The sequence below is a fragment of the Nymphaea colorata genome, chromosome 8, assembly GCF_008831285.2.
Source record: "Nymphaea colorata isolate Beijing-Zhang1983 chromosome 8, ASM883128v2, whole genome shotgun sequence".
In the NCBI taxonomy this organism is placed as follows: domain Eukaryota; kingdom Viridiplantae; phylum Streptophyta; class Magnoliopsida; order Nymphaeales; family Nymphaeaceae; genus Nymphaea; species Nymphaea colorata.
The window spans coordinates 4,779,901-4,806,211 of record NC_045145.1 but is presented as its reverse complement, the minus strand read 5'-3'; the positions used below and the strand labels follow the sequence as shown (position 1 = coordinate 4,806,211).

General features: G+C 37.6%; 1 protein-coding gene across 1 annotated transcript; it reads left to right on the top strand.

The window, feature by feature from the left end:
- The first annotated feature begins 325 nt into the window (after positions 1–325).
- LOC116258682 (uncharacterized) lies at positions 326–24,986 on the top strand. The gene is made up of 12 exons (XM_031635983.2): positions 326–741; positions 5,082–5,176; positions 5,318–5,415; positions 7,455–7,504; positions 8,259–8,354; positions 9,321–9,410; positions 10,464–10,556; positions 11,045–11,140; positions 11,809–11,874; positions 13,853–13,973; positions 24,498–24,591; positions 24,714–24,986. The coding sequence occupies exons 1-11, from the start codon at positions 565–567 to the stop codon at positions 24,572–24,574; spliced, it is 1,059 nt and encodes a 352-aa protein (XP_031491843.1). The 5' UTR covers positions 326–564; the 3' UTR covers positions 24,575–24,591; positions 24,714–24,986.
- The last annotated feature ends 1,325 nt before the right edge of the window (positions 24,987–26,311 follow it).

Below are 26,311 nucleotides of genomic sequence, written 5' to 3'. Positions count from 1 at the left end.
AGTTGTGGATATGATAAGTGGAGAGCTAATTTTTTTTAATTTATTATTTTAAAAATTTTCATTGGTTAAAGAGTACAGTATATTTAAATAAGTAAATAATTATAAGAACATAAAAATAAAGAAAACTTTTTGGCTGGCAATATAAAACTGTCGGGATGGGAGATATGAATCGGGTCGTGGCCCAACATATTTGAATGGTGGACTTCACTGGAGTGGTCGGAGAGTAGAAAAAGAGGGAATGGTAGGTAATTACGTAATTGCGAATTTGCATGGTTCCCCCACTACCTTTCTGGCTTTCTCCACGTAATAAAACGGTTGAATGTACTTGTGCCTTCCGCAGACCCTAGTCGCCAAGCGTCAGCACAGAGAGAGAGAGAGAGAGAGAGCGTGATATCTGGACGGCGGGAAATTTTTCCAACTTCGGTGGGAGAAACTCGATCGTCGGTTTTCCGGAGTCGAGGAGTTTTCCGGCATTCGACGGTGCAGACCGAGAACTTTCGTGTCGGCTCGGAAAGTTGACTGTCTGGACAGAAACCGGCGTCGGGAGGCAATCGGAGTACCGGAATGATGTTCACGTCGTCGACGGTGGGCGGAGTTTTCCGCTGCAGCGCGATCGCACAGAGGAAGAACGGCGACAAGGCGGAGAGGGGCTTCCCGGAGTTTCTGCCGGTGGAGATCGAGCGAGTCCGCGATCGTGCGACGCGGAGGATGGCTCAGCGAATTGAGAGGCTTCCGGTCAAGGTCTTCTCTCTCTCCCTCGGTTTTTCCCTTCTTTCCCGCTGCAAAATTGGAGAAATGGCGGTGTGAAAAGAAACGAAGATTACGAATTTTAGCATTTAAAAGTAGATTGATTAGTCGTATCAAATCGATAAATCACGATCGCGCTTCGTTATAAAAAGAGTAGGGCACGATGCATTGAACCAAGACGCGTCATCGCTGCTGCAATAATCCGGATGCAGAGGCCGCCTCCTGAAATTAGTCAGAGTGGCCGCATTTCCGTAGAGAGAGAGACATGAGTTTGAGGATATCGCCGCACGAACCTGAGTATTTCTGCCTAAATAGTTCCGGCAGATGAAATGAACTGTGCGGCCTTTTCTTTCTCTGAGTCGACAAGTTGGCTTCGCAGTTTGGGAAATGCGCTTATTGAAAGGAGGAAGCTTCTGGGGCTGCGTGAGGCCAAGGCACAGTGAAAGCCCAGTTCTTCCACAAAACACATTTGCTGGAGGCTGGCCTCCGTAGTGAAAGCCCAGTTCTTGTTCTTACTGAGATCACGTGTTGATGTTTGTGTGCTTTTTCCGAACTCACCCGACTTCTTTTTATGGTGAAATCGACAAATTCAACCATTCTTTTACTGTAAGATCCAGAGTACGCTCCCGACTGTCCGTTCGCGGTTTGCAGAGAAACTGGTTTCGGGTGTGGCCCTGTGCCTCGAGAAGGAAAAGAAAATTTTACTACGGAATCTAAGTTTTGATCTAATAGCAGGCAACCTGCTCACCTCCATGATTTCTTGCCTAAATAACATAAAAAAAAAATGGTTGAATTAAAAAAGATAAAAATTGAAGTATGGTTTTGTTATTTCATCAAACCTTAAAGCGTGTATTTATAAAATATTTAGAAAAAAAATGTTTCACTAAATCTGTTGCCGTGGATAACTTATTGGTATGCTTAGATAATCGATAAAACTAATAATGGTCATTTAATTCCATTTTATTTTAATGCTGTTGATCTGCCTTCTTAATGAATTTGTTATCTTTGTTAATAGGACATCTCGATTTTTTTTTTTTAGCACGTCCAAATTGTAATTGGCATTTTTAGCAAGGACTAGAGGTCACAAAAGTTCAGTCAAACCACTGGCTTGTTATTGTGCGGTTGGGTTCGGTCGAATGGTCAATTGTTTTCTTGAATATCGAACGCTTAGGCTGTTACAATTTTTATATCATTTTTCGTTCAATAAATCACTTATAATTTGATAAAAAGAGTCGACCGCTGAGTCTTTCTTTTTCATGTAAAACGAAAAATATATTTTTGAAAATTTTAAGACCTGGAATTCCCATTGGAAAAATTGTTCCATGTCAAGTGAAATTTATACGGTTTATTTTGACTGCAACATGAAGTACTTGGCTGTGGTAGTTTTGGTCGGACCAGGATCTGAATTTGTAGCCGGACCTGAAAGTTGGAGCAAGCTCTTGGGTGGTTAAACGATCTTCGAGATCCATGGCAAGTTAATGAGATTGAGACACGCAACGAATGTGCACTAAGCGGCTGAGGTATTTTATAATTTTTTATAAATATATATATAATATATATAATAAACTTTTAATGTTTTCATAATCTTTCTTCGTTCTTTTAAATGCACACTGAATGCGCAACTGAACCTGTTTCGCAAAGTGTGTTCACAGGGCTTGCCTTTTTGCTTTTTCACGTTTTCTAAGAGTTTAAAAAGAAGGAAGTCAATTGCACATCGGACATCCGGTCACTTGATTTTATTTTGTTTTTAGTTTTTTCTCCGTTCAGATAGTTGTGATGGGACAGGCGAAGACCTTCACATGATCATTTCGATCGATAGATACGCCTAAGATTTTTGGAGGTCTTATGCCAACTTGACTCCTTGCACGTGAAGTCATAATGAAAAAGGCAACAAAATTATGAAATGCAAAAAATATGAATTTGTAGTTACAAAATAGTAGATGTAATGAGTTAATATGTCTATATACATATTCACAAAATATGTGGACTAAGTAAGCACGCAATTATGTCAACTAAGGACAAATTATATAGTAAGATATATAGTTATTTTTAAAAAAATTAAGTGACTAAATACTTTTATGTTGATATTCTATATAGTTTCGGCACCGATACCTCAGTGGAGCAGGTTATATGTTATGGTTAATGGCTTAGCATGTGGGCATTGACGTATAGACAAAGTATGTTAGAAAAGTCTGTGTGTAGTCAACCTATATTTGTATGTTTTCACGTGAGGAAAGTGTGTGAACGATTATGGCCGTGGACGTGGTCCTCGCCTACGCCCTACGAAATGCATAGTTGGGATATAAAATTTAGGATGTCAAAGCGTGTTAAGTTTGCGTTGGACCCTGGTTTCTCTGACTCTGGCTTTCACTTTGTTTATTTTTTCTTTTAACTGACTCAATCCAGTTAGCTTAACGATGAGATAAATCGGTTCTTGGTTACGTACTGAAGTAAAACGGGTTGGACATTGTTGGGTTTCGGGATTCGGGTTCGAAGTCACGTGTTTCGTTGCTGTGTACCGAGCACGGATCTGGACTTTTCTTCTTTTGTATGTGAACCTCATTTAAACGAATTCAAAATAGGGACGGGTCTCCTGTAAACCCGGCTCGGCGAATGTTGGGGAAAGATGGGTTTCTTTGGCGTTGGAGCATTTATGTTGCCATCTATTATTGAGTAGTCCATACACTTATCTTTCTGTTTGTTTCAACGTGGTTAACAGTGCCATAACCATGTATTTAGCAAAAGTACGTAGTCGTCATTCTGTCATATACTTTCTTTATTTCTTTCTTAAGGGGTCCTTATGCTATTTTGTCCAAAAGCGAAGTAGTTTTGATTGATAACTTTAACTTTAGAAACTAATTTTCGAATAAAACAAAAAGTGATGGTGATGCATTTGCCAGTTTCTTGCGAGCCAGCAGTGAATTTGACAAAAAAATCCTTGCTTTTCTTGTTTATTTGTTTATGCAACCAAAGTAAAGGTCATGACATGACGGGTCCGTTGGGTTACTGGGTGACTATTATTATCTGTAACTGGGTGTTTGCACGAGAACTCCATGTCTGACTGGAGCTTCCATTAGAAAGAGATTGTTATTTTTCTGGGATGGATCAAGTTTTTGTTCCTGTATATTTATTTCAAGGAAAGTGCATATGGTTTTTCGTATATCTGAAATAGACCCAGATTCATGCCATTAACTTAAAGCCAAACTTGGTTGTGGACTCATCTGTGTCCTGAGCAAGTCCAGACATCCTTCAATCTATTCAGAAGGACCTGAAGAGATATTTTATGCCCATGGTCAGCTTCCCTCCATGGTTGTGAAATAATGAGGGTGACCATCTCTTGTATGATAATGCTTTTTGAATGTGGTGAATGAATGGAATATAGGTTGGCCCAGTTTCAACTGCCCTGATGTCTGCATATATCTGCCGACCACAAAAGGTGAGGGAAAAGAAAGGGTCTGTTTTATTGCAGTGCAACTTTTTTTTCCATTTCTAGGTCAGGTCGGCACTGTATTTGTAAAAGCGAGTATTTAATGCTTAACCTGCCACATTTATTTAGTGAACTGCTTACCTGCAAGGATGAGTTGGGGAGATGAGATGAGAGCAAAGACGGGCCATTTTGAACCGCAGCTTGACAAGGATATTGATGGGGAGTGTGATTGTCACGAGCTGCTAAACGAGCGAAATTTCACGCTTTCCTATACTTTGTGAAATCAAACACAGGTGAAACTTTTTAGGGAAGAGAAGTCCGCCCTTTGAGGTGTTATACTACTTAAATTTCAGGAAAAATATGTGGGTCCGACACTCCCACTTTTTGTCCTTTTGAATCATTGAACGAGTGAAAAACTTGAGGAGCACTGGAGCACTTTTACTTAGCATGAGAAGCTCGCTTCCTACTTCATGGGAAAGGAGATGTCTACATCTACCTTTTATTTGATTCCTAGTTTACTTCTAGTTGTTCAGTACTTTTCACTTTCCCAAATTTTAAGATGCATCGTTTCTCTCGTATTACAGCCCTCTGTCGTATTTAGGGGGCCTAGCTCTAGGGTTACTGGGGTGGTCTCCAACAATTTTGTCAACGTCGTGTGATATTATATTAGCCGATGTCATAGTGGCCTGTCGTCGAGACTATGCAGTTTAACATAATCTTATCCATTTAAATAAATAAATAAATCGACACTGCCGTACACATATTGGTCAAAATAACCTGATTATTAGTTAGCAAAATCACAGGTGTACAAACAAAGGTGCATGATCCCGTGACCTCATGTGGGTATTGGATTATTTGTCCCATTTAGATTCAAGTTCATGTTAGTCTCCCTTTTTTGCCAATGCAGACTAGCCTATTGGAGAACTGTATCTTGAGCAGTTGTGTGAAGCCACTGCAGAGGACCGGAGGCAGACCAGTTGTGCTTCTCCATGGTTTCGATAGGTACGTGTAACTGATACCCCTCTTTTTATTTTGATGGTGCTAAGTTTAGGTGTAAAGCATGCTTGTGCACATTAAAGCGCATGCTGTTTTCAATTGGTGACGTGTCTTGAGAGAGAAGCTTTTTTCCTTTTGGCTCCCCAGTTCTTGTTTGGAGTGGAGATACACCTTCCCTTTGCTAGAGGATGCTGGACTGGAGACGTGGGCTGTTGATGTTCTTGGGTGGGGATTCTCTGACCTAGGTAAGTTTATCTTTCTGCCATTAATTAGATTGACGTCCGCTGGCTTTGACTGCAAGGCGAACCGAGGGTAGGCATATTAACGGTTCGGAAATCTTCGATAACCTACCAGGACTCGGATCCATTTAGTAAAATTCGAGAAGGGCAAAGGATTTTGAGGAGTGACCGGATCTGAAACCCAGTTTGAGTAAAAGGTCTGACCCAGCTACATGTGACTGTTGAATTACATGCCTCTCTGATCTGGATACAATTTCAAATATTCAGGTCTGACTCTGGGCTCCGGGTCTGCGTAGGTCAGATTTTAGATCTAAACTGAGTGTATGATACAGTTTAGGAGAAGATGCAGGTTATCTCTGCAGACGACAATTGGGTCGCCTAGGTTATAGTAGTTGATGCAATGTCAAGGACCTGGCCTGTTACGGGACTGAAAGCAGTTACAGACATTAATGCTTAGAAGACTGGCTCACCCACCGATTTCCTTTGTTAGGGAAAGGCAGTCTTTTACGTATTTTGTTCCTGTACTGTGACTACCCTAAAGGGTCTGGGCACATTAAGTGGCTGGATTCTTTCTGAGGGTTCTTTTGGGATATTTTGAGTACCATCACCGACTTACCTTATTGCTTCTGATTTTTTTAAGTCATTTTTTTAATTTTAAGTTTTCAAAGCAGTCATCTTCTTTTCAAACGCCGGTCACATCTTATCTGACCCATGGTAAGGAGGTCGACCAGAGTTGTGGCTAGTAGAAAGTAAGTTCAAATAATTTCACCCTTTACCACGACTCAATAGATAACGTGAGTTCTTTTTATCTGAAGGTGTTCGTTTTTCTTTTCAAGAAACTGATTATACATATGGAACCTTGTTCCCTGATAGCCAAGAAAGTGGTACAAAATTTTTTGTGGAGTCGGAATTATAAGCTGCAAAAGTTTGGGATGCTGGTTTTGAGATCTTCATAAAATGTAATCTATACATGGCACAAACATGGTTTTTACAACACCAAAATAGAGTGCGGCGCGCGCACACACACACACATGGGGACGGAATCTCGATGATATCATGGGCATTCTGTCCCTATCTCAGCGGCTCGTCTGCTCGTCATGTTTCCTTCATGAAACACTTGCAAAGTCACGAGCAAAGCCCTCTCTGCGAGTAATTTGTACGCTTCGCTGGAAGCTCTTTCCTCTCTTTGGTAGTCAAGTGAGACTTATCATATGGATAACTTCTTGTCAAGAAAGATATTACATGATGTAACATGATTCCCTAATCGGTTTCCCGCCAAGGAGCAGCAAGTTGTTCACCAAATTCATCCCTCAGCGTAGCACCATCTTTTTGGTCAAATTTGATGGTGAACCTAACTATCCTTAACCCTAGAAATGAACTTGTCCTGGTTATGTAGAGGTACAAAATGAATTTAGAAAAGTTGGAAAAAAAGTATGACTGTATTGGCAAAATAGCGAATAAGCTTGTATCCGCTCTCTACTCGGTTAAATTCCAAATCCATGCTCTTAAAAGTTTACCCTCCTTTGCTCTCTCTTGAATCCCAAAGTTGTCCACAATGAGAGGCATAAGTGGATCCATATTTTAAGTAGAAAAATAATTTGAACCTGAGTGTTTACTTGGATATAAATGAGAAGGTGGAGATCATTTTGAAAAATTAACATAATTTTATCATTGTTTGTGTGTGCGCCTCAGAGAGAGAGCGAGAGTGAGAGTTTGGTTAAAGCATAATTAGGAGACACGGATGTCTTTTTTAGCTTGCCTAACACAAGATGGTCACTAACTTGGTAACTTGAACGGATGGATATATGTCTGTGGCTTACAAGCATGCATGTAGGAAATGATGGATTTGGAAATCATAAAAAGACATAACAAAGTTGCCAGCAGGAGGAATACTTCCATGTGTCTAATACGACGAAAACAAGAGCACCTTTCTATAAAGCTTACTGCTGTTTAAGTTGTCAGTTGCTGCCACTAAGTCAGCTTTTCTCTTGTTATGCTAATGTCAAGTCGTTATTGGCTAATACTCTTTCTTGTGCTTGACATAGAGCAACTGCCTCCATGTAATGCAACCTCCAAGCGTGAGCATCTATATCAGGTATAGTGCCTTGTCATTGTTTCATTTTCGGAAGTCCTCGAGTGTTTGGTTTTCTCTCCCAGTTTTCAATGCATTCAGAGTTTATAGTTATTTGATTAGTTGCATGGAGTGTAAGTATAGTTCGATTCTTGTGGGCGTTATGTAACTATGTCTTAAGGTGGTAGGGCGAGACATCCAAGTTGAAGGGTGCACTGTTGCTATCGCTGACACCGACGCAGCTCAGGACCCCGGAGGCAGGGGGAATGGGGGGGCCTTTGGGCATTTTTTCGGGCAGTGGGATTAATACCTCTCGCTCACCCGGAGTAATGGTTTCAGCGCATAATATAGTTTACAACAATAACTAAGCACAATAATTAGACAGCGAGGCATTTTGCTTGCATCCATGCATGACATTGAAATAAAAGCTTCCCATGAAATTTCTGAAAGCCGCAAAGCTTCATTTGCTACTCTTGCCTCGTGTATGTTTCACAAATTGCCTAATGTTCTGCAAGTCCTGTGGCAGCAAGAAATTGAGGCAACTGTGACAATATAATTAAGAAAGAGTCATCAGCAAGAGGTTATCCCTTTACCTTTACCCATGGAGATGTTCAGGACTGAGCTCTCTAAAAGCAACACGGTGACATGCATACTTCTTGAGGATGAAATTGTAATGAATGAATTAGTTCATCACTTTACTGCCTTTCTAATATTTAATTAAATGAATCTGGTTAGCATCACCTCCACAACTGTCTATGTATTCCATTTGCAATTGCAGTTTTTCAGGTCATACATAACAAGGCCATTGGTGCTAGTTGGTGCAAGCCTTGGTGCTGCAGTTGCAATCGACTTTGCAGTCAACTATCCTGAATTTGTGAGTAGTCGATATTCCTTTCTGTATCAATCTTACTCTTAAGCTCCTGGATATTGCTTCCCAATGATATGTTTATTGAGGTCATTAACTAGAGTGGTCTTTGCCTATAACTAGCCGCATGTGTGTGTGTGTGTGGTGCAGCAAGTTGAACTATACATCTAGTATCCAGGGATGGCACTTTACTGAAAGAGATGAGAGTACACTGCCAACCCTGATGAACAGTCTTGCGGCTGGGCAACACAAGAAGGTGAAACTGGTGGTGCCCTGTTGACGGTTCCTATCTGGCCTTTCTACACACCCATATATACATTGGCCTGCCCCAATTTGTTTAGAGCTCCATGAAAAGCTAGGAGTCCTTTTTGTCTAATCAAGGCTTGTAAGTGGATTCGTGCTTATTCATTAAGAAACATATCATGGATGGTATCCATTTACTGGATTTTCACCACGAAGTGCTTGGTGCAATTTAAGCTGTTGATCTTACCTCTAAAAAAAACATATAATTGTCAAAACTAGCTAACTGCGTACATGTGTACTGATAGAACAAGCACATCTATCTGTCTAAACAGTAGAAGAATTACTTATTTGTTCAATTTTTTGCTGGGGCCTAACCAAAATGGTCCAGGAGTAATGTATTTGCTAAAGACTTTCCCACTTTTGTGAATAAATGCTCTGCAGGCCCTGCAAAGCTACTCCCAATCCACATGCATGCATTGGTATTAGTCTTCATCATATGAGAAAACCCACATAAAAAGCACTGGCTCTTTTAAAGAAACTTCCATCTGTTAATTATATGATTTTCTAAAAAGTTCCAACGGGTTCAAGTGACTTGAACAAGAATACAAGATGTTCCTGTGCACATTCTTCTGATTCTTGTCTGCAACATACTGTACCTTTTTTTTATGGAACACAGATTCGTTTATTGAAATGCTCTTATTTATGCCCTATCACTCTTATCACTTGGTGTAGGTGTCAGAGTTGGTCTTGATTGATGCAAGTGTATATGCAGAAGGTACTGGACGCCTTTCCAGACTGCCAAGACCTATGGCTTACACTGGGGTGAGACTTCTTGTCTTGAAGTTAGCATATGTTTTTGCTAGTTTAATCTCTCATAATAGTGTAGAACTGTTTTGGACCTCCTCCTTTTTTTGGAGTAAATATAAAAGAAATTTAAACTATGTGTAAAGTTTTGTTCCTTGTTAATTCGCTCATGACCAGGCAGTCCTCTTCTACAATGGCGAAAAACGATCACACTGCTATTTAATACAAGAAGGAGAAGAATTGCATCCATAAGATTGTGGTGGAACATTGTAAAGATCCACTATGTCGCTACCCAAATCACAGCAACATGTTCAGTAACATGCTCACAAGTTGCAACTTGCAGCATATTTAGTAACATGCTTAGTTTCACATCAACCTTTTCAAGAACACAAACCTCATATATGACACCAAAAAACAGGGGAAGAAAGGAAGAATGAACAGTTTGTACACTTCATGGGAATGGCCAGTGTCCCACAAATTGTTGTTTGTTTGCAAATACACAAACTCGAGGAAATGCTAACAAGCTGTAAAATTTAAGTCAACTAACAGTAAGAATATAATGAAAGGGATTTTTTGTCAAAGTTGACCTTCATGTTCTATACTCAACGAAATCCTAGTCAAAGTAAGATTATTCAATTTAATTTTACAGCTTCCATTTGTTGGCACATTAGCATATATGGTTAGTTCTTGTTGTTGCTCTTCTATCTCTTTAACAAGGATTCATGTAGTATAATGTAGCATGTATAAGATGTTATAATTTCAACATTTAGTTTTGGAAAATACTTCATACTTTGTTCTTTTCTAGTATCTCTTCACAGAGTGGAGTACCTTATACTACATTTTCTAAGTTTCCTTCCAAGTTATTCAGTTCTCCCTGAAGAAAAGTTATGTGTGGAAACTGATAGAAATTGCAGGTGTAAATTATGACGTGAAGCGATCACAGAGTTAGCATTTGAAACTTCACAATACATTCCACATTGATGAGTGTTATCCCATGTTTATGTAATTTTATATTAGCCTATTGGATTGATGTTCATATGTTCTTACCAATGACGTCAATTTTTTATTTAGGTTTCCTTATTAAAGAGCATTCCTTTGAGGTTGGTTGCTAGTTTGGGGATGTACAACAACAGTTCACTCTCAACCATTGTCGATAGAACAAGTGTAAGAATAAATGTGCATTTCCTATCTTTTATTGCAAGGCGTTCCAGTATATCAGTTCACTTCATTGATACACTCAACCAATTGATTTTATCTATTTTGTTTCATAACCTTGATTACTTTTGTTTGTGTATGTTTCTGTGTGGGCAAGTACAGCCATGTCCGTTGTTAATTTTTGTCAACTACTGGTCGTACCAATTGTATCCACAACATTTCCTGTCCCTGCATTATTATCTATGTAAATTAGTTTGTATGGATATGACTTTTTTTATGATATCCTAAATTCCAACAAGGTAAACCACAAAATATGGAAATATCCATGCTTTGGACTTTGACCGGTCATTATTTGAGAAGCTTTCATCAGTAAGAACTGCACAAAGCACGAGTTGTTAAGCACAAACGCCTTTGTCCTTACTGGCTTTCACATACACTCAAAATCACAGTAACATAAACATTTTGTCCATTTATATGTATTTTTTCTCCTTGAATAGGTGTCACTTCTACATTGCTTACTTCCTTGGTGGGATGATGCAACTGTCGATTTTATGCTTAGTGGTGGATATAATGTCATTGCAGATATTAATCAGGTATAGCAACTGCCTTGTCATATGAATTATCAGGGAAGGTATTTCTGGAGATTACCTTTAACACTGACTGATATATACAGTTTAATCCTATCTTACCAAATTGAAACCCAGTTGAGATGAGACTTGAACCAACCCAAGTGGACTATATAATGCTACAAGGTGGATGAATAAAAATGAGGCAATGTGATTTTGGCTGACCAGGACAGACCAATTTTCAGATTTTTCTCAGGATTGATCAGTGTCCTAAGTTTAATGAAAGGAAACATTATATTTATACCTTCTGCATCATTCTCTATCAGCAGAAAATTCAGAGCCTGCCTTGGTCATTGATCAATTTTATTTTTTCTTAACTGAAAAGCAGAAATGTTTTCATATTATTGTAATGCATTATTTTAAAAATTAAGAGAGCTTGAGAATTTTTTTCATGATGTTAGCATTCATTAATTTGTCGATTCATGAGCTCTTGCCACCTTGCATGAAAAATTCTGAAAGCATGCAAGATCGAAATTGATGTATTCTTACCTGTTTTTCTGGCCATTAAGTTTTCAAACATAGAATTCTACACTGTATTCAACAGCTTCAATACTTGGATTGAAAGAAAAGGCTTTTGTATTTTAGTGAATTTGTTAATTATAATGATTCTACTGGACTTGATGTTAATTTCACAGGTAAAGCAGAAAACACTTATTATTTGGGGAGAAGATGACAGAATTATTAGCAGTAAGTTTGCAAAGGTAAGATGCTCGCGATCCTTTGCATGTTGGTTTTCATTATTACTCCCAAAGATCATTGTAGAGCCAGGATAAGCCACTTTGGCATGTGAAGAGACCCATGCCTCTTGCATCAAGAGGCTGAGGTCTTTATGAGGTTGACTATCCCTAAGAGGCCTAAGCCCTCGAAAAGAAATTCCTTTTGACATGCATGTGCTCTGTTCACCTAGTCACTGTAGAAGCTTAATGTCATGATGTGTACCAGTAACTTTAAAAGCTTATTTTCTTATTTACTTGAAATAATGATTTATGAATTGTAGATGTGATTGGATAAACATGCACTAATTTGTCCAATGAACAAAAGATAGAACAACATTACAGCAGAGACATTGAAACAAAAGATATCTGTTGTTCATAACCAAGGTCAGAAGAGTTAGTAAAATGAGCCATCTGCTCCTTGAATTTCTTGATAATAGCTACAGTTTTATGTAAGAAATTTATGGTACTCTTGCTATTAATGTTTTGAACATTACATTGACTCTTCTGCACTTTTTATCTCAATATATCTTTCATCCCAAGAAAAAGTCCTGATATTTTTACATGGTTATCTAGAGGCACTTGAATGCATTCATGTTCTCACTATTTTATTGGCTGTGACAGTATGCTGATTTATCTTCCAAAAGCTAATTGTAATTTTGCATATTTTATATGATTAAAAGTATTACAAGCTCACACTGCCTCTTCTATGGACCAAAGATGATTTTCTTTATCAAGGTCATGCATGTGGATTCTTTTTATTTAGGTACTTATTTTGAATAATATAAACTGAAGCAGACCATTATTTCTTTTTTTTGTGCGATGATTATATAGAATTATATTGTTATTAGATCTATAAGGTCGAGTTTAAAAGAAAAAAGGAAAACAGTAACATCAAAATGATCAAATGCAAAATAGTGACCCATTAAACCTTCTAAGCTTTTCTCTCAAAAATGCAATTATCGCCTTGTATCACTTTTCTTCAAGGCTTTTGGTGTTGTTTACATTAACAAAATACTTAAAAATGCACTCCACCTTTGCCTACCTTGGTTATTACGCATCCCTGAGTGCTGCCTTCTGGAACCATGTATTTCATTTTTAGACTACTGAATGTAAAGTTTCATGAAGAATTGGGTGCTTTCTAATAATCCCAGCTCATCGAAACTTGAATTGCAGCATTGTTAAAATGAGTTTGCAAGTTACCTTTTCCTTCTTTTTCTCTTCTGCCTTTGTAAGTACAAGATTTTATAAGATTACATTGGAAAAGGGTAGGTGCTCCTACAGTTGTCAAGCCTGGTGGGTTGTCTGGTGACTTGCCTGAAATGACCTGAATTAGCCTAATTTACATACAATAGAATAAACTGATTTGCTATATCTGTGTGCATGTTTCGGTGTTGTGTTGTGTTTTTTTTTTTTGTGGGGCACAGTGGAATGGGGGGTTGGTTGGTAATATCTTCAATAAATTTTTTTAAAAAATGTCTTGCCTCTTATGGTTTCCTGTCATGCATTTTGATTTTATAATTTTTCTATACATTTTTTGAAGAGTGACATTGTTTAATCATAAACATTAACAATTATGTACAGTTCTTTATGTTAATTTAATGACACTTAACTATAGCAGGTTGACTCAGTATCTTGGATAAGTGAGAAGTAAGTTTTTTACCATTGGCCCTCAAGAGAAAAAAATAACCAAAATCCAAGCCACAAAATTACTAAAATAAATACATGAAATCTGTGTGTGTGTGTGAGAGAGAGAGGGGCAGTAAAATAACAGAATTTGAACGTGGGGAAAAAGAACTGTACTGAATATCTCTATTTAGTTAGATATAGTTGATATAGCTTATGTCTGATCCTCATCTAGGTACTTCCGTACTTTCATTCACACCAATAATTCATCCTATACATGGTGATTTAAAGTTCGCACACTGAACTACAGTTCTGACTACTACTACCCTACTGGTCTCAGAAACTGCATCAGGATATACCAAATTCAATTCTTCATATGATTCCAGATTGTGGTCATGTTCCTCATATCGAGAAGCCAAATGCTGTGGCCAGCTTGATCCTGGACTTTGTATGCAAAAAAGGTACATGGAAACTTATTCCTTTGTTTTTCCTCAAACTTCTTATTGTACTTTGTCATATCAGTGTGGTTATGGGGTATGAAGTAGTTTTAAAGATTTTATGTGGGTATATAGATGCATGTGTGTGGGAGAGAGAGAGAGAGAGAGCGAGAGAGAAAGAGAGGTGGGACTGTCTATCATGACCTTCTTTATCTTGTCTCATGTGTGTGCCTTTTTTTCACAAAGCCAACTGTGTAGATACATTTAAAACGTCCTAAAATTTATAGTTCTCAAAAGAAGGTTCATAAAAAACAGATGACTAAGTTGGATTTTTCAAAGTTTTTAAATTAAAGCATGTTGGGCCCCCATTAGGCTGGCCCGTTATCTATCTGGGCCGCAGCTAGGGATAACATTGTATCTGATTTGAATCGGATATTTCACCGAACCTATCCGAAAAAATCGGATGTGGAAAAAAATTTAATATCCGATTAAAAAATGAGATCGGTTTCAGATTTAATAAATGGCATCCAATCGGATTCAGATTCAAATATACATAAATATCCGATTGGATTTGGATTCGGATCGAATTCATTTTTAGTCAAATATCATGTATCTAATGCTATTATATTTTGAAAATTGGCAAATTCAGGCTCAAAATTTGCATTCGGATTCATATACAAATATAAAAATCGGATTTAGATTATAAAATCAGATTTTGAATTCAGATTCAGATATGACTTTCTTTATTCAAATTTGAATCCATATTTGAATTCGAATATGTGAATATCAAAAAAGGCTGGCATGATTAAAGGAATATTCCATCTGAATCTAATGAGTTGACATTGCGCAGCCCAAGAGAATATCTATGCTACTAAAGTTTGTGAGGTGAGACAGTAAAATATATTTATAATCTAATATGGCATAAACAAAACCTTAAAAAAAAATATTCACTTTCTGGACAAAATCAGACTTGGTAAAATTTTGTTGGGTCGGGTCCAGTGGTTGTTTATTGGGGCTCCTTCACTTTAATGAAGGCCCCTCCTATGAAACAAACAGCAACATAACGTGACAGCGGGCCTGTTTGTGCCTGCATTGCTCTCTCACGGTGGAAAGTAAAAAAGGAATATGTTGTGGCCATTGATGTCGATGCGTTGAAGAGGAGAGGTTGGGTAGAGAGAGGAGAAGAAAGGAAGAAGGGAGAAAGAGAAGGAATGAATCAGTTTGTGGCTGTTCATTGACGTTCTTCTCAAGGTTCTTTTTCTGGTTCTTCTTCATTTGATCTCTTGAGGTTTTAACAAATCAGCTATGAATATTAGGGATTTCCTTCTCAAGAAAGTTGATGTTTGGATTGAAACATTGAAAAAGCTCGCCTTGAAGCGTTGATACTTTGAAGGCATGGTAGATCTTTTGTCCCATTACCCCAGATTTTGGGGGTTTCTCATGTAAATCTGTCTTCGTCTATTTTCTGCCATATCTCTGCCCATTTTCTGCTCTATCTTGCAAGAACTCGATCATATCAATCCACACTAGTTTATAAATATCCGACCTCAGCTGTATGAAGTAGCTTTTACTTGAATAGTGTCAATTTGCAATTATTGTACTTCAATTGTACATTTTGTAGTCCTTTGACACACACACACGCACACACACATATATGCTTCTGTTAGAAAAGGAACTGATCAGTTTTGCAAGTATACCTACAAATCTGTTTTTGGGCATAGATAGTGTTCCAATGGATATCGAACCATGGGCTTTTTAGATAACTAAGATTGAGTTTATTGTTAGTACAATGGTTTCTCTAAATGAAAATAATTGGATGATTGGGAAAGCAAAGATAGAAGACCTGCTTTATTATATAAACATCTTTATGGACCTAGTGAGGTGAGCAAGCTGAAAGATGCAATAGATGAAAAGTAAAAGTTATTAGATTAGAAAACGTTGGTATAGAATTCAACAATGGTCGAATGATAGTGTATTTCATCTTGCATCAGCCATGACAATTGTTAAATCCCTATCTACATGATCTATACGACTAGAAGACAGTAAGAAATCAGGTCTTTTTAATCAAAGAGTTGGTAAATTTAACTTAAATGAAAGTAGAACTATTAATCAACTGGCTGCAATGAAGATGGTGTTGGACAATACTGGTGGTGCCTAATCCTTTGCCGGATATTTGGGAACACTTATAGTCTAATGAGTAACTCTACTCTGGATGGTATGTTAACCAACCATGAAGCCTGTGACTAGCAAACTCTTTAATGAAGAACCATGGAGAAAGTCACTTGATACTTCAAGCACACAGTTCTTGGTTCTAGGAGACCATGGTAGGTCAAAAAGTCAAGAAAAGAAGTATAATAGACCAAAGTCTAGGTTCAAATCAAAACGTATAATGAATGGAAATTGCTTTCATTGTTGTGTCCTTGGCCACAAGATGGTCGGCTGCAGAAATGAACATAAAAGGAAGAGTGTGACTGTGGCAAAGGAAAAGATTTCCCTGAAGTTAAATATCAGATGATGAGGTAATGGTTCTTCCATCTGATAAAGGTAAAGGTAGACATGACCTAGATGCTTGATACTTGAGCATCTTGTTTGTGCCTCCTTGCATAGACCTATTTCTTTTGTCTCATGAATCATGTTATTTTGGAGTAGTTCATATGAGCAACAATGATACTTCTCAAATTCTTGAAATGGTTATTTTGGAGTAGTTCATATGAGCAACAATGATACTTCTAAAATTCTTGAAATGGAAGACCTTTGTGTAAATACAAGTGCGCTAATTCTAAGAGATGTGAGGCATGTCTCGAGCCTCAGGATGAATTTGATTTTATAGGTAGGCGAAGACGGTTCGCTCGACTACCTTTACACCCTGTTTGGATGGAGAGAAAGGAAGGGAATGGGAGGGAAAGAACAATCAATCCTTTGTTTAGTTGATTAATTAAGAAGAAGGGAAAGGAAAGGAAAGTAAAAAACTTGTTTGGTTGCAAAGGGAGGGAAAGGAAAGAGAAGGAATGGAAAGGATGTTCTAATGTAAATCCAAAAATCCCTCCAAAATTGGAGGGATTGGGAAGGAAATGAAAGGCTTATCGCTTTCTACCTTATATGCCCTTTTTTACTCTCTGCGCATGCATGAACAAGGTTTTACGTGATAGCAGCATCCTTTTCATTCTAGAGTCTCTGTTTACCACCATTCACGTAAACCATCAAACAGCGAAGATGCTTCTTCAGGTTCGTGTCTCTTCTCTTCTCTATCTATCTTTTACCACTGTTCACGATGCCCCCTTCTTCCTTTCCATCGTCTCGTGCAGAGGTATTATTGTAAAGTAATATAAATTCTATCATTTCTTTCCTTTATGTAGTCCAAATAAACATGATTTTAGCAATTCCTTCCTTTCTATCCAAATAAGCTTTATAAGCACCTCTTTCCATTTCCGTCACTTTCTTTTCCTTTCCTTTGCACCCTTCCCTTTCCTTTCCCACTCCATTTTCCTTTCCTTCCCTTTCCTTTCCCACTCCATTTTCCTTTCCTTCCCTTTCCTTTCCCACTCCATTTTCCACCCTTCCCTTTCCTTCCCTTTCCCTCCATCCAAACAAAGCGAGTCGAGATGGTTGGAAGCTTATTGAAGAAGCGTTTGTACTGGCATGGGGCGATAAGTTTGGAACCTACATGGTGAAGACTGAAGACTTAAAATCAATAGAGATTATATAACTTCAGTTGTTTATTGTTCTTCATCAAAATCGTAGCACAATTGACTGAGCCACGAGTTAGAAGGGATTAGATTTGCTCGTAAAGAAGAATCTATTTCATGAGTTAAATGATAAAAGTCAACTTCATGTCACTGTAGATAAGCAACATAAGGTTTCTTTCCAATGAAATCATCAAAAAAACAGCTACTAATTTGGTAGAGGTGGTCTACTGAGACATCTGGTGTCCAATTAATGTCACAACAAAAAAGTTTGCTTCTTACCTTGTAACTTCGTTAATAATGCTTCAAGGAATGTTTGGCAGATGCAGAGTAAAAATGAACTAAGCAGCATTTTATGACCTTTCATGCAGCCATTGAGCAAAAAAAGGTAAGAAGCTAAAGAGATCGTTTGCGGACAGTGATAGTGATTATAGAGCTTGGTCAATTAGAAAATATTGCATAAAGCATAACAACAGACATGAGGAGATTGTTCCCGGTACTCCATAACACAAAGCTGCAAAGAGGATGAACCAGACAACTATAGAGAGGATTAGAGTATGCTTTGTGGAGAATCACATGCACAGTAGTACACTTGAATCTTGATAAATAGGTTCCCCTTAGTGCCACTAAAAGGTGATGTTGCACAAAGGGTTTGGTCAGGTAACATATAACCATTTGATAGTCATTGAGTACAAAGCATTTATAATTGTACCTGACCATTAGAGTGTCATTGGGTGCAAAGCATTTATAAATGTGCCTAAAGAATGAAAAATAACAGTAGGTGACAGATTTGTATCACTAATATATCTTGGTTGTGCAAGTTTGGTTACTGTCACAGAAGAATGCAAGGAAATGTTGTGGGTGAAAGGTCTCCTTTATAATGTTGGTCTTGATAAGAGGCCTATATATTGCATTGAGATAGCCCCAGTGCTATACATTTGGGGAAAAATTCAGCCTTATTACTATAGTACAAAATATATTGAAGTAAATATCATGGGGTAAGAGATCTTCTTGAGCAGAAGCTAATGCAGTTGGGGAAGATCCACATGGACAAGGATCATACTGACTAGATAATAAAAACTCTTCCAAATGAGCAACATGATAAGTGTTGAAGCTTGGAAAGGATGACTGCCTTCTAAGCAAGACCCTAAATTGGCTCTTTGTTACAGCTATAATCCCTCTCGAGTCTGGAAAGAGGTTGTTTGGTTGGGTCCATCCTCAAGGGGGAGCCTGACTATTTTTTAGGGTCCGCTCAAGGCCTCTTTTATGAAAGAAAACAACATAATGTAAAAAGGGGGTTAAGTGCTCTATGGTTAAACTAACTTCAATTTTAGATTCATCATCTAATTTGAATGACCCTATTTCCTATTGTCTTCCTCCTGTAAAGATCATATAGCTTCAATTATAGATATTTTGTAGTTGTCTTTGCCGACATAAAATGAAGCACATTATCATCCAATTATAGTCAAATTGTATTAATAATTTTCCAGTTTAAAAGCTTCTAATTTTCATGTATCATGTGTTTTAACTTGCTCTCAACACCCTAAGTGGCTCTATAGAGATTTTTTGTTACAAAGTGGATCCTCCATTTTTGCTTTCTAAATTACTCAATTGCATCCATTAGAAAAATCATTCTGCTAGCAATCACCTCCATTTTTGTTGAAAAATTAAGTACTAAAGAACTCGTGTTCTAATAGCACTTTGTTGGAATACGGTCATGCCAAACCATATTTGTAGAAACTCACCAAATCAGATTTAACAATGTCACTAAAAATTTACAAACAGTCACATATTTGATCTGATGGCTCCACAGAAGCATGTTCACATTCTGTGTGTGTGTGTGTGTGTGTCTATATATATATATATATATATTGAGTGAATGAAACTGAAACTTGTTGCTGAAGACTAGGATATGGTCAACTGCTACAAACTGATGTGTCTAAATTTGCAAGATAGAGCAGTTGCAAGATAGAGCAGAAATAAGCATAGATATGGCAGAAAATGGACACAGAATTTTGTGTGGAGAAACTCTAAAGTTGAGGAAAAGCGGTGGGGCAAGAGAATGCATTATTTAAAAGAGAAAATGAGTACGTCAGGTACAATCTTTCGTGCTTTTAAACAGTAGCGGCAATCACTAGAGGTAAGATCGTTAACCTTATTTGTTAGCAAGAAGAACCTAAGAAGTAAGAAGAACAAGGAGGAGGAACTCGATGTGCAAGGATGGAGGCTCAACAATTGTTGCTGCCAACACTTCACTTTCCTTCTCTGCCTTTGCTTCTCCCTTTCTTTTCTTCTTCTGCTGATGCTGCACCATGGCTCCTGCACTTTTTCTCTTTTCCAATCTTTTTCTCCCTATTCAGCCTATTCTCCATTTTTCCTTTCAATTTTCTTGAGAAAGAAGAACCTACACCCAAAGAAGACGCATGCCCATTTTGCTCCTGTATTTAATCATTTTGAAAGCAGTGTTGCTTAAGGTGAGTGGGCTCCAAAATTAGTCAGTTTCTCTCATTACGCTGGACCCAACTGAACATACTTCCCTCCCGGACTCAAGAGAGAGACCATAACTATAATAGAGAGCCAGGGTAGGGCTTGCCAAGAAGGAAGTCATCCCTACCAAGTCTTTGCACCCATCATGCTTCTCCTTTGTAAAAGCTTTGTTATCATGTAAAGGTTCTTACTAAATTGTATAGTTCTGAGTCTTCTGACTGTCAAAATTTGATTTGGACCAAATAGACATGGTGTATCATCCATACCGAACACTTACTTGACCCTAATTAGAGCCCCATTTGTAAATGTAACTGTGCCATGACAGTGGGAATGTTGCACCCTAACAGAGAAGTTTGTATGAGATGTACCCAGACACAACAGTAATGAAAGGAATGACCAATCAAGCATCCATATTGTGCTGACCAACTTCATTTCTCATCTAGGACATTTCAAAGCACACTCTCATTGAACACAAAGGTATCCTTTCTACTTAATGTGGCAATTAAATAAGACATCTTGGCTGTGCTGTGAAAAAAAAAATTACTACTAATCGCCTGTATGAACATTTATAAATAAGCATTGTAGTAAGAGGCTTGAAAAAACTGTCGGATAACAACAATGTGATCATGGCTGGAAGGTTTGTCATAATGAAGGGCGACAACTATAGTATAATTCAGTTTCCAAGAAGGTTTGGTATGGTGAAGGCAATGTCAAAGAACTGCATTTGCACAAGGATCTGAAAATTGAAGTATGACAATAATTTGTGTGGAGACAAGCATTGGCCCACAAGGAATTTATTAAAGAACAAGAGAAAGGATACATCAAAGGCAGAGGAGACCAGACAATCAAACTCCACAATCACACTAATTCGTCCTTGCCTTTTTCACCGCATGTTGTTTTGAGTTCATGGCTTTCCAGAATCTGATAACCAAAAAAGAAAAAAGGAATAAAAACATAAAATAGAGGAACCTATTCTCAAACTATGCACCTGCATCGGCGATGAATTTAACTTATATTTCATACCTGAGGTATAGTTTGATAGTTTGGAAATCTTTAACTGAAGTTTCTGGAAATATGTTTCCATGAATCATGCAATGGGAAATTTGCTTCCATTCCATTTTTGCTTAGTGTGTGTGATGGGATTAGATAAAGATTCTTGGAAGCATATTTCCTCTTTGATAGCATGGAATGAATTGATGGAAATAACCATTAGTTTTTCCTTTTTTTAACATTCTTTATCATGTAAGCCACAATTCTAAGCCACAATTCCACCAACTGCAGATTCTCTCTCTTCAAACCCAATGGCCATTTTTTTTGTCCAAGTTTTCTCGTCCCACTATCTGTCTGGAAATTTGTCCGATGGTCATCTTTTCTATTCCATGTTTGACAAAGAGGGATTAAATTTAATTTCCTCATGTACAGTAAATTTCTGGGCCAGTTATATATAAGAAAAGAGCGAAGATAGTAGAAGAACTACATGGTGATGTCAACGTGGTTTTATTTCAACAAAATCTGTATCCACAGCAAGAGGATCTTGTCTCACACTCATCCATTAGGTTGAAGGAGAGGTTTTTTTACAATAGCATAAGTGTACATATATTTTTTATTTACATTTAATTTATCTTCTTGCTTCGTTTTAACTTTTATCAACAACTTGCTATTTTCTCTGTTACGGTTGCAACAGATCTATCACCAAATCTTTTCTTTCTATCTTCAATGCCTTCCAAATCAAGCTTGTCCTTATCATACGCAGTTTGGCTTTCCTTATCCTTATCATGTGCAGCATGATTTCTTTTTGCAAATGCCAGAAGATTACCACTTTTAACATTCCCCCTAAAACTGCGCAAGCATGCCTGCATGTGAAGTTTGGCTTTAAGCATATGAAGTTTCTGCTTGGGAACTGCTTTTGTAGTAAACATGTCTGCCAATTGATCTTCAGAACTCACATATGCAACCATAACATGATTCTTGGCAATATGGTCCTGCATAAAGTGCACAACAATTTCAATGTGCTTTGCTCATTGGTGAAACACAGGATTAGTAGATAAATAAACAGCCTAAGTTTGTCACGTAATATTTTTGGAATGCTCATCGTGGGGAGATGAAGCTTCTTTAAGATATAAGTAAAAGGATAAAAGTTTGACAGTGTGATTTGATAAGGCTTGTTATTCTAAGGCTTGTTATTCTGCTTCAGAACTGGACCGAGCTAACAGACCAAGATATATAAAAGTGGCCAAGAAAGATGAGGAATCCGCCAGAAAAATTTTTAGTCATCCAGGTTGCTGCCACAGTCGGCATTTGTGTAAGCAGTAATATTAAATTGAGAGGATGATTGTAGAAGAAGACCAAGACCATGATCAACAGTAGACTTGATATACCTAAGGATTCTTTTGACAATCATCCAATGCTCTATGTTGGGTTGTTGCATATATTGACTAACCTTGCTCACAGCAAAAGAAATGTCTAGACGTGTCAATGTGAGATATTGGAGAGCATCCACCATTTGACGATGAACTCTAGGATCTGTCAGTAAATCTCCATCATTGCAACTCGTTTTAAGATTTGTTGGAAGATGAGTATTAGCAGGTTTAATCTCAAGCATATGAGACCACTGAAGGAGTTCAAGCATATCCTTTGGTTAGGTAAGGTACAAATTTTCACCTATGAAAGCAGCCTCTATTCTAAGGGAATAGTGGAGCCGTCCCAAATCCTTTAATGGAAATTTGTTGGCAAGATGTTGAATAGCCTGCGTTACCACTTGTTGGGAGCGTCCTGTAATTATAATGTTGTCAATGTAGTCGGTACATTCTGCTTGGAATATATAAACAATGATGTATCAATATGAGATCCAGAGAATCCAATGTTCAAGAAAGTGGTGATCTTCTAATATTGACAAAAGGAAATCAAACAACATACGATAAGGATAAAGATAAAGAAAACCTAGCTGTGCACAATAAAGACAAGCTTGATCTGGAACACATTAAAGATAAAAAGAAAAATACTTGGTGATAAATCTATTGCAACTATAGACAAATAAAATAGGCAAGATGTTGATAAAAAAAAAACAAGATGATAAATTAAATGTAAATAAAAAATCTTGTAACAATACGCATAATTCTTGTGCTACTATGAAAGAACCTCTCCTCCAAGCTAATGGATGAGTGAGAAAATCCTCTTGTCATGGATGTATATTCCATTGGACTCGAACTATGTTAACATTACCGTGTAGTTCTTGTGCTCTCGTTCCTTTGCTCAGCAGGAAGAGGAACGGGTGGGCAAGATGAGTGCCATCAACATATCCCATCAATCTATAGCGTTTCAATAAGGGAATAAGCTGAGATTCCCGTAACAAGTAATTATCAGTGGAGTGGAGAGTTTTACTGATATGAGATATTGCAGATTGGATGCCACAGGTAGAATTGGTTGCATGGAAAAACTGTTTTTGTTTGTGGTGCTGCATGAACCTTTCATTATGTGCCATCTTTGCCAAAATCATTCTTTTGGCTCTGATAGCATATCAAAAAAACAAGAGAAAAGAGGGAAGGAGAGCACAAGAACTAAATGGTGATGTGAATGTGGTTCGATTCAAACAAATTCTACATCCACAGCAAGAGGATTTTCTCTCTCACTCTTCATCCATTAGTTTAAAGGAGAGGTTCCTTTACAGTAGCATAAGTGTGTGTATTGTTACATGACTATCTATTTACATTTAATTTATATTCTTGCTTTGTTTTATCAACATCTTGCCTATTTTTTTTGTTTACGATTACAACAGATTTACCACCATATTTTTTCTATCTTCAATACCTTCTAGATCAAACTGGTTCCTTATGGTGCGTAGTTTGGCTTTCATTGTCCTTATCGTGTGCAACTTGATTTTGTTTTGGAAAGTTTAAAAAATTGCCACTTTTGTTTATCTAGATTTTGTTTGTAAAAACATTAAGTAAAAAAATATGAAAATAGGAGTAGAACGGAGCATGAGGCTCACAGGAAATGTTGGGGTCCGTTTTTTGAAAGATAAACTTGATGCTTCCCTGGACTTACTTGCTGTAAATCCTAGCTTATCAACAAATATGATCGGAAGAAAGACTAGAAGAGATAAAAAAAGGGACACTAACCGAAACTCCATGAGCAGTGGTAGGCAAGAGCAGCAGCTATTGGAACCATGACGAGGAAGAGGTCTGGGCAAGCTTGGTTGCACTCCTACATACTGCTGTTAACGGGTGGCTATAAATGTAGTTGATGGCTGCTAATGTTGGGACTCTTTTACCAAGTAGGGAAGGAGTAGGGACCGTAGGAGGATCTGCTTTTCGTGAAACTCCTTTTCGTTTCTTTTTTTTCTTTATAATAACCATCTGACATGAAATGCTCTTTGCAGGTGCAACACAACAGATACCAGAATTGCGCAAGGAATCCTATAGGCCTGATTTGGATACCCCTTTGCATATTCTGTAGTGAAGCCTCACAGAAAGGTCTGCTCCAATGGGGCGGCAAGAACCCACAGTATTTGCTCTATGTTGAATGAATTCAATTGTTGTGTGGATTATAGATTCTTGACCATCTCATGCAAAAGTTTTTCTCTGATCCTAACCAGGTCAAGGCCGTGGGAGAGCATGTGCAGGTCTTCATTTCAGAATAAGGAAGACTCGAACACGCGCTTGCTTTCCATTGCATGCAAAGAAAGTTGGCAGTAAACAAGCTCGAAACCCCTTAACTAGGAAGATGTTCATCCAGCAGTTTGCTTGTCTCTTTGTATAGTTTACGAATTTTGAAATGTAAGTGGAAGCTGATTTGTACGGGTGCTGGGGAACAGATACATTTGGAGGTTGAGGTTTCTTCATATAAAACTGGAATTTCTTTTGCTTTTGATTAATCTCACATAGACATAGAATCCGAGGAAGTTGTTGCATGTAAAGGTTAGCATGGATAAAAATCACGGATGATTGGATGGTCAAGCTGACCTTCATATGAAATAGTAGTGTATTGAGACAACAGTTTGATTATATAATTGGATAACCAAAACAATTTGAACAATATGATTTACGGTGTCGATTTCAACAAATAAATCAGTTTGGAGGCGGATCATTTTGATGTTTGAAAAAAACATGAGGCATTAAAAGTATGTCGCAGCCCAAAAACATACTTCTTTCCACACAAAGTAACAGCCAAACTAGTTTCGTGTACGTTAAACATAATTAGTTCCGCTGTGTAATTGATATTTAGGAAAAAAAAATGATAAATAGCTCAATAATTTTGACAACTTTTAGTTCACTATCGTAAAACAAGGTTTACAGAACAAACGCTACCAAGAAGGCGTCCACAAGGTTGAAACACCCCTGAAGAAACTATGAAACTACCACTGTCCGTACCAGCTATCATCAGTCCTACTTATGACTTTTAAAGGGTAATACTCTGTAAAATCAATCTTATTAGTTAGGCTAAGTTTCCCAACATGCAACACCCTTGAAGGTCTTAAAGGTATTTAATTATCACCATAAATAGAGTGAAGCATTGGTTGGCATGAAAGAATGCGTTTCACCGTGGTTTAAGTGCACTTCGCCTTCGAGGCTTGTCCGGGCAGTAAAAGATCTGCCTCATGCCTTTTCCGCTGTTGAAAAATTTAACTTTTATCCAGTTTCTCAAATTATTGAATTGTACTGTGTTTGGTGTGTGATATATTTTGGTTTTTTTATGACTTCAATCTCTTTGCAATTAAGGTTTAGTGTTCATTCTATATGTCCTCAGTGGGCGTGGGTGTCTTCCTGAGTGTTATCATTAATTAAACAATATTAACAAATCGAGAGCCTTTTAATTGGTTTCCGTCATGCGTAAAATGATCTGTTGAGTATTTTTTACCTCAAATTTTTAGAAGCAGAACCAACGTTCTTTCTAGATCACCTTAAAAGTAACTTTTCTCCTATCCTTTTTTAAAGGAAATGTTGAAATATTCTTACTTTCTTAGAGGCTGCCCTTTTGTCGGGGCGATTGCCTACCAACCTCGGCGCCGGCATTTCCAAGCTAGAAATATTTTGAATAAAATGTAGATGTTCTAATTTTTAGTAATGTACGATAGAAATTTATTAAAAAGATGTATTTGAACTTCAAAAATAGTTAATTTATTTTATATTGCTTATCAAAAGTACTTTTTTAAAGAAGAATGAAATACATCCTGCTCACCTTAAATTGTACAAA